The sequence below is a fragment of the Crotalus tigris genome, unplaced genomic scaffold, assembly GCF_016545835.1.
Source record: "Crotalus tigris isolate CLP2741 ecotype Arizona unplaced genomic scaffold, ASM1654583v1 scf7180000017865.1625608, whole genome shotgun sequence".
In the NCBI taxonomy this organism is placed as follows: Eukaryota; Metazoa; Chordata; class Lepidosauria; order Squamata; family Viperidae; genus Crotalus; species Crotalus tigris.
In genome coordinates, this window is record NW_024096686.1 from 1,393,117 (window position 1) to 1,411,667 (window position 18,551).

General features: G+C 40.7%; 1 protein-coding gene across 1 annotated transcript; it reads left to right on the top strand.

Annotated features, from left to right (window-relative positions):
* Nucleotides 1-1,993: 1,993 nt before the first annotated feature.
* On the top strand, nt 1,994-12,715 carry RNF135 (ring finger protein 135). The gene is made up of 6 exons (XM_039343612.1): nt 1,994-2,536; nt 6,036-6,242; nt 6,729-6,861; nt 8,454-8,537; nt 9,407-9,508; nt 12,011-12,715. The coding sequence occupies exons 1-6, from the start codon at nt 2,009-2,011 to the stop codon at nt 12,532-12,534; spliced, it is 1,578 nt and encodes a 525-aa protein (XP_039199546.1). The 5' UTR covers nt 1,994-2,008; the 3' UTR covers nt 12,535-12,715.
* The last annotated feature ends 5,836 nt before the right edge of the window (nt 12,716-18,551 follow it).

The following is an 18,551-nucleotide window of genomic DNA, read 5'->3' on the forward strand; positions in this document are numbered from 1 at the left end:
GCCAACACAGTGCTAGGTTGCATTAACAGAGGGATAGAATCAAGATCATGTGAAGTGTTAATACCACTTTACAATGCCTTGGTAAGGCCACACTTGGAATACTGCATCCAGTTTTGGTCACCACGATGTAAAAATGATGCTGAGACTCTAGAAAGAGTGCAGAGAAGAGCAACAAAGATGATCAGGGGACTGGAGGCTAAAACATATAAGGAATGGTTGCTGGAATTGGGTATGTCTAGTTCAATGATGGCGAACCTTTTAGAGACTGAGTGCTCAAACTGCAACCCAAAACCCACTTATGCATTGTCAAGTGCTGGGTGGGTGTGGCCCATTGGGTGGGTGTGGCTGCTATGGTACGGCAGCCTGGGTGGGACTAAAAAGTTCAATCAATCAATTCCAACTTTGCAAGATGTTTTTTTTCCGCAAGAAGTTGAAATTGACTGATTGAACCTTTTTTTTTTTTTTTTGCACATGGCGGCGGAGGCCTAAAGCGAAAAGGTTTTATAAAACCCAGCTGAAGGCCTAGGACTGGGGCGACAGTGACATGCCCACAGAGAGGGCTCTGAGTGCCACCTCTGGCACCCGTGCCATAGGTTTGCCACCACTGGTCTAGTTTAATGAAGAGAAGGATGAGGGGGGACATGATAGCAGTGTTCCAATAGCTCAGGGGTTGCCACAAGGAAGAGGGAGTCAAGCTATTCTCCAAAGTGCCTGAAGGCAGGACAAGAAGCAATGGATGGAAACTGACCGAAGAGAGAAGCAACCTAGAACTAAGGAGAAATTTCCTGACAGAACAATTAATCAGTGGAGAAACCTGACTCCAGAAGCTCTGAATGCTCCAACACTGGAAGATTTTAAGAAGAGACTGGACAGCCATTTGTCTGAAATGGTATAGGGTTTCCTGCCTGAGCAGGGGGTTGGACTAGATGACCTCCAAGGTCCCTTTCATCATATCATCATTTTATTATTATTAACAACAACAACAACAACCAGGAAGAGAAGAAGTGCTCAAGACTATGAGATAGACTGGGGAAAAAAAGATTCCATCGGTTGATCCAGCATTGACAACTTTTAGCCGTCAACAGAGTTTAAGGTTATTCCTGTGTTAGTTGTAATGTTAGTTCTCAAAAAAAAATTAGAATGAGCTGGTTTGTGGGGACTCTGTACTGTATAATCCTGACTTTTCATGCCTACCCTGAGTTGATATAGTATCCAATTTTGTAATAAATTGCTGTTACAATTACTGGATGATTTATAATGGCTAATGTAGAAATGCAGTTAGCTGCCTTCCCATGTTGAATTATGCTAATATTTTTCATTAATTTGGTTGCCCTGAAATGTCTCAGCACACTTGACAAATGCTTTTCTTACTGTAAAGTTTCAAGTCTGAGCTACAAATAACCTCTTCTATGAATATTTATTGTACTAAAGAAAAGAGTCCTAATTCTGCCTTAGGCACAAAGCCAGCTAGATTCGGGTTTCTCTCCGTTTCTGATCACTTCCAAAAAACCTTGCCAGGAAAACTGCTAGGATCAGACCAGGTATGTAGTAATCAGGAGTCCAAAACTGACCAGGAGGTCCTTTTTTTTTTAATCTCTGCGATAACAATACAGGTAGTCCTCAACCTATGACCACAACTGAGCCCAAAATTTATCTTGCTCAGTGAGAAATGTATTAAGTGAGTCTTGCCCCATTTTACGTTTCTTGCCACATTTGTTAAGTGACTCACTGCAGTGGTTCAATTAGTAACACGGTTGTTAAATGAATCTGGTTTCCCCATTGACACTGCTTGTCAGAAGATCGCAAAAGGGGATCCCCGGGAGATTGCAATTATCAGAAATGTGAGTCAGTTGCCAAGCTTGTCAACATACATCACGTGACCATGGGGATCCCTAACCCTAACAGTCACTAAGCAAACTGTTGTAAGTCGAGGACTACCCGTAGTTTTAAGCAGTATGAAATGAACACGCGAAACAGCATAGCAGGAGGGAGAAGAAGAACTTCATCCATGTCATTTCTGCTCTGTTTTGGAGCCCGCCACAGCGATTTCCGCCAAGCCGCCAGTTTTTGTTTTGTTTCTCGCATTGCTCCGCCCGCCGGAAAAAGCGGGCGTGGCCAGCGCGGGGTGAATAAGCTGCGTTTCCCCGGGCGCCTTCGGGGGATGGTAGCCATGGCTTCTGCTCTAGAGGAGCTGATGCCCGTGTGGCTGACAGCGAAGGAATTGGAGTGCTCCATTTGCCTGAGTCTGCTCAGCAACCCGGGCACGGTGCAATGCGGCCACAGCTTCTGCCTGAGCTGCATCCAGGAGTGGCTGAACGGCAAGCAGGGAAACTGCCAATGTCCCTTGTGCAAGTGCTGTCTGAGCGACAAGTTGCCCGAACGCACCGTCTTGCTGGACTTGGTCCTGAAAAAATATAACTGCCTAGCCTCCAGCGACCCGCTTCCTACGGGAACCTCGCGCCTGGCAGCGGAGCCGGCCTTCCCAGACGGGCCGAGATGCAAGCGGGACTTCTCCCCTGCCAGGCCCGCTTTTCAGGTGAGAAGGAATGGTCTCCGGCGGCTCTAATATTGGGGTCTAGCCCTGATTCTTTGGGAGGTTGACCAGCTGGGTGGCTTTCGGTCCTGTCATTGTTATTCTGAGCTTCTAGACAAGCCGATCTCTCCCTTCTATCTGCAGTATGAAATGCAGATTTAGATTGGTTAAGAAAGGGTTATTATGTATTATATCCATGACACATTTTAAATCTCTGTGTATGTAATACGTGTGTGTGTGTATGTGTGTGTGTGTATAAATACACACACACACACACACACACACATGCATTCTAAAGAAAGAGCTTGCTGTTGACAGGATGGGCATTTTTGGAGAAAAGGTTACTACTCCTAGACTGTAATAGGTTTTGTTGCATTAACCAGTGTGAACAGGGCTTAAATTTGAACCTGGGATCTTCTGCATTGATGACCCCTGAAGTGTGCTTGAAAACCTTCATTCTTGGTAAATGAATAATCAAAAAGGAAATGATTAGTTATTCCCATCTGTCTTCTGTTCACCAGCCAGGCTATTTGTTTCCAGCTTTTTTTAATTGTTTATGTCTTTTTTTTCATGGGTCTAAAGGAGGGGTCCTCAACCTTGGCAAGTTTAAGACTTGTGGACTTCAATTCCCAGAATTCCTGTCTGAGGAATTCTGGGAATTGAAGTCCACAAGTCTTAAAGTTGCCAAGGTTGGAGACCCCTGCTCTAAAGTATCAACTGTCAAAACTGTTATTCGATTCAGGCCCTTATAAAGAGGCTTATTTATGATGCAAAAAGTTTTTAGCTTTGAGGGATTCAAATACTTTAGCTGGATATATGCATGGTACTGAGCCATAATGCAGTTTTAGCTTGGCTAACTGTAGTCTACAAGCCATGATTTATAATCACTGTGTGTGAACATTTGTCAATTTTTGCTTAATTTAATATTCTGTGTGAATCTACAGCTGTTATGTATCAGTGATAATTTTTTTTAAAAGTCCATTTTTTGCTTTTTCCCAAGTAGAATCCTAAAATGTGTGTGTGGGGGGGGGGTTGCATGTAAGTTGCATTTTTCTTGTTAACATTCATCAGAAAACAATGTGATCAAGAAATGTGAGACTTTTACTGTTGCTGACACAAAAACTTTTGATAAGGAACTGAAGGAACTGGAAAGATAATGCACAGATCCCTAAAATATTTATTTGTTTGTTTGTTTATTTATTTAATATACTTTATTCCTAAAGGAAACAATGGTTTGTGATATGCTGATATGAATCTAATTTAAATAGCTAAGGTTAGACTTGACCAGCTAATGACAGAAAGGGAAAAAAATGAACAGTCTAGATCTCGAGGTGCTTGGTGAAAAATTGTGCAGTGTGTGCCTTGTTTTCTTAAAAGTTATATTTAAGAATCTAAAATCAGTAAAACATTTTCTCTTGTCGGAGTGGAGTGAGTCCAAACTGATCATGTTTTTAACTCTGCCCTGGGGATTCTGGACCACTTCCTCTTGTGCCACTTCACAGCCTGGCAGTTTACTAGATAGGACCTGCCCACCCGCAGGTTGGTCCCCAGCCCCAACCTGCGACATTGAACAAAAATCCTCTCACACTGAACTAATCCTGTCACACTCAGAGAAATTTGTCACAGTGAGAGTGTCAGCACGCTGATGCAACCACACCAGGAAATTCTGTGGTCCCTGCTATTGGCAATTGCAAATGTAGTCGGCATGACAAGCAACAGTAGGATACATGAACAGGAAATACAAGCTGGGCTTGTGCAAAGAACCCAAGCAGCAGCAATTTCATTAACATTTAGACATACCCAAATCAAAGAATATACTGTATTTTATAGATAGATAGATAGATAGATAGATAGATAGATAGATAGATAGATAGATAGATAGATACAATGAAGGGTAAACAAACATATCAGAGGTTTACATTGAGCTCTATGGAGCTCTGTGGTTGAAGTTGTCTGGGAGAGTATTGTAAACTACACCTTTCTCAGCTCCGGAGGGATGGTGGCACAAAGCCCTGCATTAGGTATGGAATAGGTGTGACAAACTGTTTCTAACTGAGTCAGGGCTGTAGGTATGTAAATGAGATGGTTGAGGCCTGGCAGAAAAAGCAAGGCTGAGTTCCACAGTCTGATTGCAACTGATCCACTCTGAACTCTCCAATTAGAGACACTTTAGTATTATGTATATCTGCAACATATTGAATACAGATGACTACATCAGCCAGTTATTGGCTGAAATGCAAACACCAGGGCCACTCCAGAGTGTTGTTCACAACATCTTGGATGAGCTCCCGTTCCGGGAGCAGTGAAGCAACACCTGCTTAAGCCATTGCTTCCGAGGAAATACTGGCCTTCTGTTCCCCCACATATAAAGGAGAGAAGGCAGGCCATTCAGGAGGTGTTTGACCCACATCCCCATCTCCAAAATGTTGAACTACCCAGGACTATCAGAAGGAGATCCTGGATCTGTTTGATCCAGAAGAAAAACAAAAAGCTTGTCTTCAGGCAGATGCCGTGGGTAATAGGGAACTAACTTCAGGGTTGGCAGATGGACGTGTATCAAGGCCACCCCCTCAATGTAGACACAAGAAAAGTTTTCTTGGAAGGGTGTGCATCCTGCAGATCTTCTAGAAATTCACAGAAGAAATTCAGGCTCTCAGAGGAGTCAAGTTCCAGCTGACACTAAAGGTTGCTCTCCAGAAAGACAGCCCTGATGGCACTGAGGAGTACCCAGATTCTGTGCTTCATTACAAGTGGGAGTCTGTCCTGCAGACCAGTTAGAGCAACATGGCACTAGACAAGGCATTTAACCCCCCCTCCCCCATTCAGGAGATGCTAGAGAAATGGACCAAGAGAAGCTCCGGCTTCTGGGTAGAACCCCCTCATTTCAACCCTGAACTACAAATATTCTCCTTTATTAGAGTGCAGACACTGTGCCTGGACATTGCCCAGTATTTATTTCCGTTTTTCTTTCGGTTACTAAATTGTTCCCTTCCGCATTTCCTGAACTGCTTTTCTGCATTTTCTGGAAGAGCAGTCCTTAAAGGAAAAGGAGACCGTTGTGAGCTTCGGAAGCAACATACAAAGAGAGAGAATTGCCAGCTGAAGCCACCTACTGGTACTTGCTCTTAGCTGATCTCAGAAAACTCAGCATGGGCTGGGCCTGGTTAGTACATGGGTAGGAAATTATCACAACATTCCAAGCTTATGGTCTAGACTGGGAATTGAAACCATTTCTGGAAGAATGGTGTGCCCAGAAACTACATAGATGTGATTGTGAAGTCAGCAGGAGTCGAGGGTGAGTCAGACTCGACTTTGATCCAAAAAGTACTGTATTTACTTTTAAGTAGTAAAGAGGATGCTGGATTGTGAGAGGAGCTGGCTTAGCTCTCAAACTGTTGAAACTTTTTGGTGCCAATTGCAGAGGCAAAAATTTAAATGTTGACAACGTGCAGATTTCTGTATAGTGGTCTTTCATCAGCAACAGTCTCTTTCCTGATTTTAGGATTATATATTTAAAACCAGAAGCTCCGTTTCAACAGCCTTCAGTTTTATGAAGAAGTACATTTGTGATCAAGAGGAAAAGGTACTAAGGATTATTGAGGAAGAATGGAAAATAGCTCAACAAATAAGAGACTCCACTGATAAGCAGGTCAATGGAAAAATTCACGGAATTTTGGATTTGCAGAATAAATCTGAAGAAACGATGAAGGTAAATGTTGCATTAACAGCGCCATAAATATTACATTTTATTTCTTAATGTATCCTATTTATATGGCTGCTCACTTACAAAACTGTAAACATATTTAAAACTATTTCTGAACAAACAAGAGTAGGATCTGGGTGCTAATGTGCTTTGGTAATCTGGTGGTTAAAGCATTAGGCTAGAAACCAGGAGACTGTGAATTCTAGCCCTACCTTAGGCATAAAAGTTGTCTGTGGGCCAGTCACTCTTTCTCAGCCCACAATGTTGGATTCTGGTGACTAGCCAGTTTGTCAGTTCCTGTCACAACCAATGGATCAATGCTCAGTCCAAAAAACAAAAACAACAACAAAAAAAGAAAGAAACCAGCAGTTTCCGCACTTGCAGAGAAACACAAGATGTTCAATTACTCAGATTCTAATTATGTAGTTGATAGAAATACACTGAAATGTTGCCGATATCTTACTTAATTCTGGATTTATTTTTAATTGTTAGAATACCTCATCAGGACAAGAAGCTTATATTGGCGATCCCATTCAGAAGATCAGAAATATTGCCAGTGCTGTTGAAGAATTAAGGAGACAGCTAGAAGCATCAAGTTTGAATTTCCCAGGGCAGCCATATCAGAGTGGGTAGAATTTTCATTGCCCTCTTACAATAAAAGTAAACATGTGCTGACCTATTACAAAGCTTTGAATATTGCTTGGGAAACAAAAACAAGTATGATCTGGCATTGTTATTCTAATCTGATGCTAAACACGGGAAAGATGGCTTGGTTGGATCAGATCTTACCATGACTGGTGTTCTGTAGCTACCAAATTCTTCTGGGTAGTGAATAAGTAAGGCATGATGGAAATAAAACCATAGGGCTAGAAGGGACTTTTGGAGGTCTAATTCAACTCTCTGCTCAAGGCAGGAGTCCTCATACCTTCATTCTGTGTAAGTCTTTGAATATGCCACTGTTTTTGCTTTTTGGTAATTGAATCTTATTTTGTTCCTTCCTCTGATCCTTTATATCCATGGCTATTTAACAGACCTTACTTGTAAGCATCCCTAAAGTGCGTTCTTTTTCTGTTGTTTGGCAGGCATGTTTTGAACTCTTTGGCAATATGGACATGGAATTACTTAGATAGAGTTTTACAATGATTATTATAGGTACTAGAAGTTTTATAAATAAAAGGATTTTTCTGCTCAGCAATGAATAGTACCTTCCATTATGATATACAAGTATTTTAAAAAACTTATTCTTGTAATATTTCAAAGAAATAGGTCCATGTGCATTTCCTATAGGAAGAAAAAAATGTATTTAAATTTCAATTGGTCAGTGACAAATCAGCACAGATTCGATCCGATTGCCAGCTGTAGACTTTATCCTCAGCATACAGAGGTGCTGGCCTATATACTGTACTCAGTTTGGGGAATTCCAATGCATGATACATTCTTTTTTGCTGAATGTTTTTCAATGTCTTATCCTTGCAATAGGAATTAGCAGCTGCCAATTTGAGATGTGTCTCCTTAAGCAATAGTAGCTATATTTCCAAAACTCTTTTTTAGATAAAATAAATGGCTCTGGATGCTATTGAATCCCCTCATTCCTTATGCAACCTGTGGACAGTGATAAGCTCCTCCATTCAATTTGAATTGAAAACATATGGGCGGTCCTATTTCCTGTGAAAATGAGCTTTCTCTGAAATGCTTATCAATCTGACATGGGAACCTCCTAAAATGGATCAGGGAGATCTCCTTAAGCTGAGATTGAGGCTGAAATATAAGCAGCTACTTGTGTTCTGCTAGACCAGTGGTTCTCAACCTTTTTAATGCCGCGACCCCCAACCGGTCGTAAGTCAAGGACTACTCAACCGGTCATAAGTCAAGGACTACTCAACTGATGCAGCACCGTTTGCAGAATGGGACTTTTGGCGGGCTCAGCAGGGCAGAGACAGCCTGGACAATTCCTATTGGCTTTTGAAAGCCAATAGAATTAGACTCTATTCAAGAGAGTCTATTCTATTGGCTTTCAAAAGCCAATAGAATAAAAGGGAGTAGCACTGCTAAGGAAAAGGGGAAAAAATGGCGGACTGCGTTGTTTGGCGACCCCCGTGAAATGGTCATTCGACCCCAAATGGGGTCCCGACCCACAGGTTGAGAACCACTGTGCTAGACCAATTTCTAGTCTCTGTGATTTAACAGCTTGGCTTTTTTTTTTTTTTTTTGCTGTAGACGTAGAGCCTTCTCCAGGAACCAGCAATAGTAATGAAACAGCAGCTGATGGAGCAGAAGAAACATTCCTTTCTTGTGATTCCTGTAGGCAGTTTATTAATTTTAATTGATTTTGGGGAGAGCATACTCATTATTCCACTCGGGAATCATTTCCCACATTCCACTGGTTATCCACGTTCTGACGTTCTGACATTCCTGGTCTAGTTGCTAGTTCTTTTTTTAAGAGTACAAATTGTTACAAATTAAAGTACAGATTTGTGTAGTTTTTCACAATTAGCTCAAATCATGATTACAGGAATAACATGGGATTAATATACAGGAATCAATATACGCATTAAGTATCATTTAGAGTAAAAATAATAGAATATTCTTAATTTCTTACTTGTCTGGTCATCTTCTGATTGTTACATTGTTACATTTTATATGAGAAGGAGAAATATTGTGAGCATTCATGGCTGGCCTGGGAACACCATGCTTATACTGATTCAAGGTACCAGTGCAGGTGGTACCTTGCTCAGTAGTAGTAACTGTGAGAGGGATCTTGGAGTCCTAGTGGACAGTTACTTAAATATGAGCCAGCAGTGTGCTCCAGCTGCCAAAAAAGCTAACGTAGTCCTAGGCTGCATTAACAGAGGGGTAGAATTAAGATCACATGAAGTGTTAATACCACTTTACACACGCCTTGGTAAGGCCACCTTTGGCATACTGCATTCAGTTTTGGTCACCACACCACGATAAAAAAGATGTTGAGACTCTAGAAAAAGTGCAGAGAAGAACAACAAAGATGATCAGGGGACTGGCGGCTAAAACATATACATTTCTGGAATAGCTAATTAGCTGGCAGAATGTCCCTGTTATCAGTTCAGCATCTCTTTCTTGAAACCAATTTAATTAAAATTTAACAAGAAAATTTTCTCTGTATAATTATTTATTTATTTTTTTCCCTTGATCAGCCCTGTCCCAAGATTCAGTTCAGGAAGCAAGCAGCTCTTCATCAGCACTGCCATCTACTAGGGGCAGAGAATTGCCAATGATTTCAAATAGATTTTCTCAGTGTAAGTATATACATTGCTGCCTAGACAAAATAGTGGTATTAAGCTATATAGAAATTCAAACATTCAAACTTTTCCTTTCAAAAATAATTTGAAAAAGAGCTGTTGTTGGTATTTACATTTTTTTTCTTGAAACAGATGATTTATATTCCATTTAAGAGTGCAGCATTTTATTTTGCTGTTTTTAGAAGCATGTCTATATAGTATTTATTAAATAAATGTACTAGTATTAATGAAACAAAATGAGGTTAGCTTTTAAAGGTTTTGAGCAATAATTTATTTGGTTATGTAACACACGGCATTGGTAGGTTTTCGAAAACTGTGTGGACTATTATAACAATTTTTTTTTCTCTGCTGGAGAAATATCAGATGGCTATTTTGAGACTGCAAAATATCTATATTTCTAATATAGAATCTTTCCCAGAACTGTCAACAGATAGATATGGACAAGTGCATTGGCTTTCCTCCCCTCCTCCCACAAAATTCCAATTTTTCCTGAAATAAGCTGAAACTGACGCACATCAATGGCATCCATTGTTCTGTTATTCCGTACACCATGGTGGCATTTCTTATCCTTAGCAACTGTAAGATATGTGGACTTCAATTCCCAGAATTCTGCAACTGGCATGAGTTGAAGTTCCATATCTTAAAGTTGCTAAGGTTGAGAAACACTGGTCCATAGAGCAGACACTTTGCTTTTGATAGATGACTTAACATATTCTTGTAAATTATAAAATCAAATGAAAATGCCATGGACAACCAACAATTCCATTACCCCAGCTATGCATCTAGTGTTTTATTCCTTATTGATTCTCCTTGTACGTATAGGATTTATTTATTTTACTGAAAACAAAACTACCGGATTCTGACTAATGCTCTGTCTCTTTTAATACACTGACACAAATGGATGTTTTGTCTGCTAAACCCTTTAACGATCCTAATTGTAATCAAAAAGCATACCTCTCCTCCGCATCATCAGAAGAAAAGGGAAGACTTAAACCTTAATGTATTACCAAAGAAGACCTAGGCCAGGGGTAGGCAACCTTGGCTCTTTTATGACTCGTGGACTTCAACTCCCAGAATTCCTGAGCCAGCCATGCTGAGGGGAAAGGGAGAGGTTTCCATGCTTAGCCATTCTGGCTCAGGAATTCTGGGAGTTGAAGTCCACAAGTCATAAAAGAGCCAAGGTTGCCTACCCCTGATCTAGGCAGTGCTCCAAGCAAAAGATTCAACTCAGTGGTGTGAGGAGCCATAGAGAGGATCGTAGTAAATCTATTCAGAAGTCACTAGGACAGCAGGTTCAGAAGCAAGTTTTGAGTCCAACGAGTCAGGAAGGAATACAGGTAGTCCTCAGCTTACGACCACAATTTAGTCCAAAATTTCTGTTGCTAGATAAGACAGTTAAGTGAATTTTTCTCCATTTTACAACCTTTCTTGCTACAGTTGTTAAATGAATCACTGTCAGAAGGTCGCAAAAGGTGATCTCATGACCCTGGGACACTGAAAGTGTCTTAAATACGAGTCAGTTGCCAAGTGTCTGAATTTTGATCACATGACCATGGGGATGCTGCAGTGGTTGTAGGTGTGAAAAATGGTCATAAGTCATTTTTCTCAGTGCCATTCTAACTTGGTCACTAAACGAACTGTTGCAAGTCGAGGACTGCCTGTAGTCTTCCTATGCAGTCAGTTTCCTGATCTGGTCTTCCCTATATGGCTGATATCAATCCTAGGGAAGTGAGGTTATGAGAAAGAGACTCAGACTGGCTCCTCCTGACTCCCTGGGGATATGAGGGAGAAATGGGAAAACACAAGCAGACTTGCAACATGTTTCTGGATTTTAATGACTTCTGGATAATTCCTTCAGGGTCATCCCCAAGGCCCCCTATACAGTGGCCATGGAACCTGTGGAATTTGGGAAGCTGTAGTCCACACATTTGAAAGACCCCAGGTTAGGAAAGACTAGAATGTTTGTTAAGTCCATGTCTTCTAATGCCCATAAAAGCCATGGTGGCACAATAGTTAGAATGGAATATTGCAGGTTGACTGATTGCTCACTGCCAGGAGTTCAATCCTTACCAGTTTAAGGTTGACTCAGCCTTCCAGCCTTCTAAGGTTGGTAAATTGAGGACCCAGATTGTTGGGAGCAATATGCTGACTTCTAAACCGCTTAGAGAGAGGCTGTAAAGCACTGTGATGACATATATAAGTCTAAGTGCTATTGCTATTGCTATTTTCTCAAGAAAAAAAAATGCAAATGCGCCGACAGGGATAATTGAATATATACCCAGGCTATTCGCAAAACTGTGTTGGATATAACAATCTTGCTTCACCATATGATCAGGCAGTCTTAATCTCCTATAAACTTGCTTATTGCATGTTGTGCTATTATTTTATTTATGTACTCGGCCCAATTTGGTCAATAAATTGAATGGCTTTTGCACTGTGAACATATCTCCCTGATTTAAGGCTCCTAGATCTGTATGTTTTTAATTTTATTTCATTTAGGGACGTCCATCATTACATTCGACGATGAAAGACTTGGTTGCAATCTTGAGCTCACGGGCAATAAAAGGAAAGTGAGAGTGTCTCGTAATCGCAAAAAATATCAATGTTCCTCTAAGAGATTCCGCAGCAGTCAGGTGCTGGGCTCTCCAGGTTTCTCTGAAGGCTGCCATTACTGGGAAATAAACACCGAGGAATCTTCGACATGGGCCATTGGTGTTGCCAGTGAGGATATTGGCAGAAACGACCGACTAGGGAGAAATGAATTATCCTGGTGCATAGAATGCAATGCTCAAAGTATCTCCGCATGGCACAACAGTCAAGAAACCAAAATTGACAAAGGCAGACCTTTGCGGGTTGGAGTTTACCTTGACTTCCCAACCAAAAGTTTGTCTTTTTATTCTCTTGCTGATGAAGAAACATGCTTACACAAGTTTGAAATCAATGCAGCAAATCCAGTTTACCCTGCTTTTTGGATTTATGGTTTAAAACTTGGTGAGTGTTTAAGTATAAATGAGTATAAATAGGAATTAACTTTATGCCACAATTCTATATTGCCTTAATAAGCTTTTGCCCTCTAAAGAATCTTTAAGATTCTAATATTTTGTTGTTTGAATTATGAAGTGCTTCATGTGTTCCTGCTTTCTTTTTTTTTTTTTTACAATATTTATTAGTTTTCATATTTTACAATTAAACATTTAAAAATCAGCGTGGTGACTGGATAATCAATAATAACATAGAATAGATAAATCTTTGGCACACAAATCTCAAGTTACAACATCAAATATTTCCTCTCTTTTTCCCTTAATTTTTAGCTTTTACATATCTTAATTGTGTTTGCATTCAATCCTTATACTGTATACAATCAATGTCCTGTTATTGCTTTTTTCCCAGGCTTTAATTTCCCATCAATATTCAAATTAACATTTGGTATTTATAATTTCCAAGCTTTAGATTTCCCTTATCTCAACTTCTACGTTTTCCCTTTTCATAACAAAATCTAATACACTTCTTATCTATTTGCATATAATCTTATTCTATTTTCTAAACGTTATCTATTTTCCACCATATTAAACCAAAAGTCTGTTAGTCTTATTACACATCTTACCTATTCAATTATGTTACTTTATTTTCTAAAAATTATCTATTTTCTACTTTCTGAATAGGAATGAGTCTTACACAAGTTTCAAAAGAGGTTTCGGGTTTGGGATGTATAAATATTGTTACCTATCATAATCCCTGCATAGCCAGTTACAGATTTTGATGTACAATTGTTCATTCAACAACTATTCAAAGTTATGATAGTGCTGAGCAGAGGATTTATAACTGGTGCCCAAAGTTACTGTAGCAGCACCCCTATGGTCATGTGATCATAAACTGGACATTTCGAAATCCGTTTGAGCTAATGACTACTTGCCAAGCATCCCATGATCATGTGATTGCCATATGCAACCTTCCCAGCCAATTTCACCACAGTCAATGGGGAAACCAGCAGGGAAGGTTGCAAGTCATTGGGATAAGTCTCCCCATCCATGCTTCCTCCCCACCCTTCTGGGCTTGCGTCACTTGCACATCTCCATGAATCCTCCCTGACCTATGATGCACCTCCATGCACTCTCCTCAACCACATGGCACCTCTTGCACACCCATCCCAAGATGTGTTGCACTCCCGTGCATCCTTCCTGACTCTTGTCGCACCACTGTGCACCCTCCCCGACCTGCATCACAACCTGCACACCCTTCCTGACACTGCACGCCATATCCTTTCTGACCCTCACCACCAGGCACACTCCCCAATCCACCTGGCACATCTTGCGTACCTACCCCATCCTATATTGCACCTCATACATCCCTGCTCATCTGACCCTCACTGTACTCCTGCAGCACCCTATGTCCCAGTGCCTCAGATAGAAAGTCCATACAGAGAGTGGTAAGGACAGCCGAGAACATCATAGGAAGCTCGTTTCCTGGTATTCAGGATGCTGCTTCTAAGCGCTATGTGCTTAGAGCTGAAAGCATTGTCAGAGACCCCGCACACCCACTTTATGTTCCGTTTCTGTTGCTCCCCTCTGGGAGGAGATTTTGAAGTATTTATAGCAGGACTACCCGATTCTGTAATAGCTTTGTTCCCTATGCCAGGGCTTTTCAACCTTTTCACCCATTGTACCACTTTTAGGATATGGCAACATCTGAGTACCACCGGTCACCTAGCAAGGTGTCAAAAACTTGACCAAAAAAAAAAAAAGGAAAAAAGTAATAAAGTACAAGTAGTCCTTGACTTACAACAGTTCGCTTAGTGACTGTTCAAAGTTACAATGGCACTGAAAAAAGTGCCCCCCCAAGCCACAGCTGAGCAAGACACCTGCCTGCCCACCCGACGGCGCTCTTCCTCCTGTTTCATTGTTGTGAGCATTTCTGTTGAAGATTGGCAGCAGGGGTGGGGTAGGGGTGTTTGGTTTTTATTCCCGTTTGCTGGGACACTGTGACCGTCATAAATATGAATCAGTTGTTAAACATCTGAATGTAAATCACAAGACCCTGGAGATGCTGCAACATTCCAGCTGATCGGTGCTTCTTCTGAGCTCAGCAGAAGCACCAGGATCAGTGCTGCCTTCCAATGATTGGTGCTTCTTCAGGGCTCAGCAGAAGCACCAAGATCAGCACCAAGCTCCAGCTGGAGCCTGGCGCTGATCCTGGTGCTTCCACTGAGCCCTGACAGTCCCGAAGAAGCGCTGATCAGCTAGAAAGCGGCACTGTTCCTGGCGCTTTTGCTGAGCCCTGATAGCCCTGTAGCTCCAGCCATCCCTTGCTCAGGCTTGTGTGATGCTGCCACCTGTTCAGCTCATTCCCCTCCCCCGCTACCACTTTTCTAGGATGGTCGCGTACCACCTGCCAGGTGCCAGTGTACCACAGGTGGTACCTGTACCACTGGTTGAAAAGCCCTGCCCTATGCCATCCATCTGGTAAAATCGCAAGATCCGTTTTTCTCACCATGTAAATGTATACACAACCCAAACTAGACTGTTGTTTCTCTGTGTCATATAATATATATAGGTATATGCATAATTCTGTATTTATTTATTTTTGTCATATTTATGTAGTGTATATCGGAGATGGTGACCCTTTGAGAGCTGAATGCAACGAAATTTCATTTTAATATATGTCGATTAGTGTACATTCAAAGTGACAATAAAGTTATTATTCTATTCTATTCTATTCTATTCTATTCTATTCTATTCTATTCTATTCCCCTTCTCTTTGCCAGCTTCCTTGCGAAACTGAGAAACTACAGTTTAAAAAAAAACCATTAGAGAGTTCTATAACTAAAGGATTGAAAAAAGAAATCTGCTCTTTTTACTTTTTTTACACAGCTATTCTGAGAGCAAGACACCTAACAATCAGTGAAAGAACTTCTTAAGTAACCTGGTTTTAATGCTATTCAGTGCTGGAAGCTGATTCCCCCCTTTTTTGGCATCTATGGGTCTAATTTAATTAAAAAAAACTAAAACTTTTTTTTAATTAAAATCAACTCTGATGGGGTTCCTGGAAGGCCAGAGGATGAGTCCATTGGCAATATATTGCTTCCTACTTTAAATTCCATTTGAAATAGACAATAATCTGTCCATAACAACAGTTATTGATATTTTTTTTCCTAAGCTGAAGAAGTATCCTATTGCTTGAAACTGAACACCAAGTCCATAGTATACTGGTCTAATCTATGTTGAGTTTAATACTGAGACCTGGCCCTGTTTTGGCATCCTGATAGTTTGAGACTAGGATGAAGCTGCCATACCTAAAAATAAAGCAGGTACTTCAGCAGCGTGGACAAAAGCCAGGGAAAAAATCCCTTCAGGAGATAGATAAGAAGGAAGGAGGTCATTAAGGAAACAAAGGAAAAATGTTATCTAAACCAGACTAAAGAGTTGGGCTTGAACACACAGGAAAACCTCTCCCCAATCCCATCAACCACTACCAGTCTTGTCAATGAAGAGTCTCATTCATCCAAATAGAGTTGTCTGAAAGTTGAGTAATGGCACCTGGACTTTTTTTCTTCCCTTGTTGGTTTGAAACATTTCACTGCTTATCCAAGCAGCTTCTTCAGCGTATAACCTGGATAAGAGGCAGAGTTTGACTGCCATCCAAGCAAATAGCAATTGATTCCCATGATTTCCATGAATTGGCCCAGCACCTTTTTGAAATCAGCCAAGCTGGTAGCTTGTGGTACTGAATCCCAAAATTGAATTACAGATAGTCCTCAATTTATGGTCATACTGGAGCCTGCCCATTACAGTTGTAAGTCATAACAGTCATAGGCTGGGTCACCATCTGACCAACCCAATTTTGCAACCTTTTTTGCAGTGATTTTTAAACGAATGTCACAGTTGTTAAATGAACCCAGTTTTGTTGAAAGCAGGAAGTAAATTTCTGAGATAAACTTGGGTATTCCACTAATCAAAACAATTCCAAATAACCTATAAATACTTAAGAAAGAATAGAACCACAGGATCGCAGTAGTTACATCCCTCCATTGTGAGAAATGTCTATTCACACTTACTGTTTTTTTATTTTTTAGTCAATTGTTTTTCCACAAGAAGTTCTGCCATTTTATTCTATGACTGTTGAACTTGCTGAGAAGTTTTTGAAGAGGGACTTGAAAATCTTAGACTTGAAAATCTAAGTGGATGATGTCTACTGGCTCAGTCCTATCCTCATTTTTTTTAACATTCTTAAAACACCTTTTCTTACCAAAGCTATGTTGCGCATCCTTTCACATTTTATCTAACACTTCACTATCTTAACTATCTTAACAGATGTTAAGCTTACAGGCATATAATTTCCAGGATCTCCCCATGAGCTCTTCTTAAAAATTGTTTACCCTCTCCGTATAATCAAATTTCAGAATACTGTAAATAGGTAAGTCCAGGTTGATAATCTTAGATGATGTTATTTATAAAGGACATTCTTCCATTAAATGATCTGACTTTTACCAACTCCTTCAAGGCCTACAGATCTGCCATCAGGATTGCAATATGATCAAAGACAGACCAAAAGAAGAAAGAGCATCACTATGTACTGTCTTCTGTTTGAACACACAACTTTGTAGAGGCATCTTTATAAATTGAGATTCTGCCCAAATTAGTTTTGGGATAATGTACTAGGCAAATACATATTTCCACCTTTCAATATCTTCTTGTTTTGAGATACATAATTGGAAGAACAAGGCTATTAGATATTTTGAGAAGTCCATAAAAAATGATTTAGATGACCTTACTTGAAAGCTGTAATGGATAGCTTGGAAGTTAAAATAAATAGCACTCAAGTTCTTGTTCTTTTTTTTTTTTTTTTGCCTGCCAGTGAGCTTCATGCACCAATTGATTTATATCTGATGGTTTAGGTCAGTGATGGCGAACCTTTTAGAGACTGAGTGCCCAAACTGCAACCCAAAACCCACTTATGCATCGTCGGGTGCCGGGTGGGTGTAGCCCATTGGGTGAGCGTGGCTGCAGTGGTAACAGCAGACTGGGTGGGACTAAAAAGTTCAATCAATCAATTCCAACTTTGCAAGATCTTTTTTTTCCCCGCGAGAAGTTGAAATTGACTGATTGAACCTTTTTTTTTTTTGCACACGGCGGCGGAGGCCTAAAGCAAAAAGGTTTTATAAAACCCAGCCGAAGGCCTACGACTGTGGCAATGGTGCACGTGCCCACAGAGAGGGCTCTGAGTGCCGCCTCCGGCACCTGTGCCATAGGTTCGCCACCACCGGTTTAGGTGGCCTTGTGCTAGTGTTTTCCCATCAAAGGGGTTAGGATTATCAGTCAATGAATGACAGTTATCTGGGTGACTATATGTATCCATGCCATAATCACAACAAGAATATCACACCAATCAATTATATCTGCCAGGTAAAAACTTTTTGGATATAAGATTTTAACGCTAATGGGGGGAGGGTAGCAAAGGAACAAGATCCAGATGCTCTTCTTAGGGGTTTAAATTGTACAATAATTGCAGTAGTTGTAACTTTTAGAAAATTTGTTTCTGTAGGGCAGCATAGACATTTCAAAAATAGATGAAATTAAAATGAATTTCAAACACACATCTTATACCATGCAACAAATACCTCTAGCGATATCAGCGATAAATCTACGGCCAACTCTCCAGCAACCCGTTTCTCCCAACCTATTGAATGCAGATGTATATTGTAGCCCTAAATACTTGCATGCTACTTTCGTATTATTTTCCAAATTAAATTAAATTACAATTACAGAAAAAAAACACCCAAGGCGCTTCTGTGCTCCTGAACGCGTCCTTTTTTTAAAAAAATAATTAAACTAATACGCATTAATTACACTTCCGGTTTGCTTCCCATCGGACCGCCTCTCCGATTCGTACCACCAGGAAATGCGGATGGGCCCCTGTTAGAGCGCTCACTTAGAAGAGCAAACCGACATAGAGCAACCTGGAAGAGAACCCTCTCTGCCATTGAAGAGCTGCGAACTTGGCTCCGGAAGTTCAAAGGCGTCAGTCCTTCTAGCCTCCGGTCTAT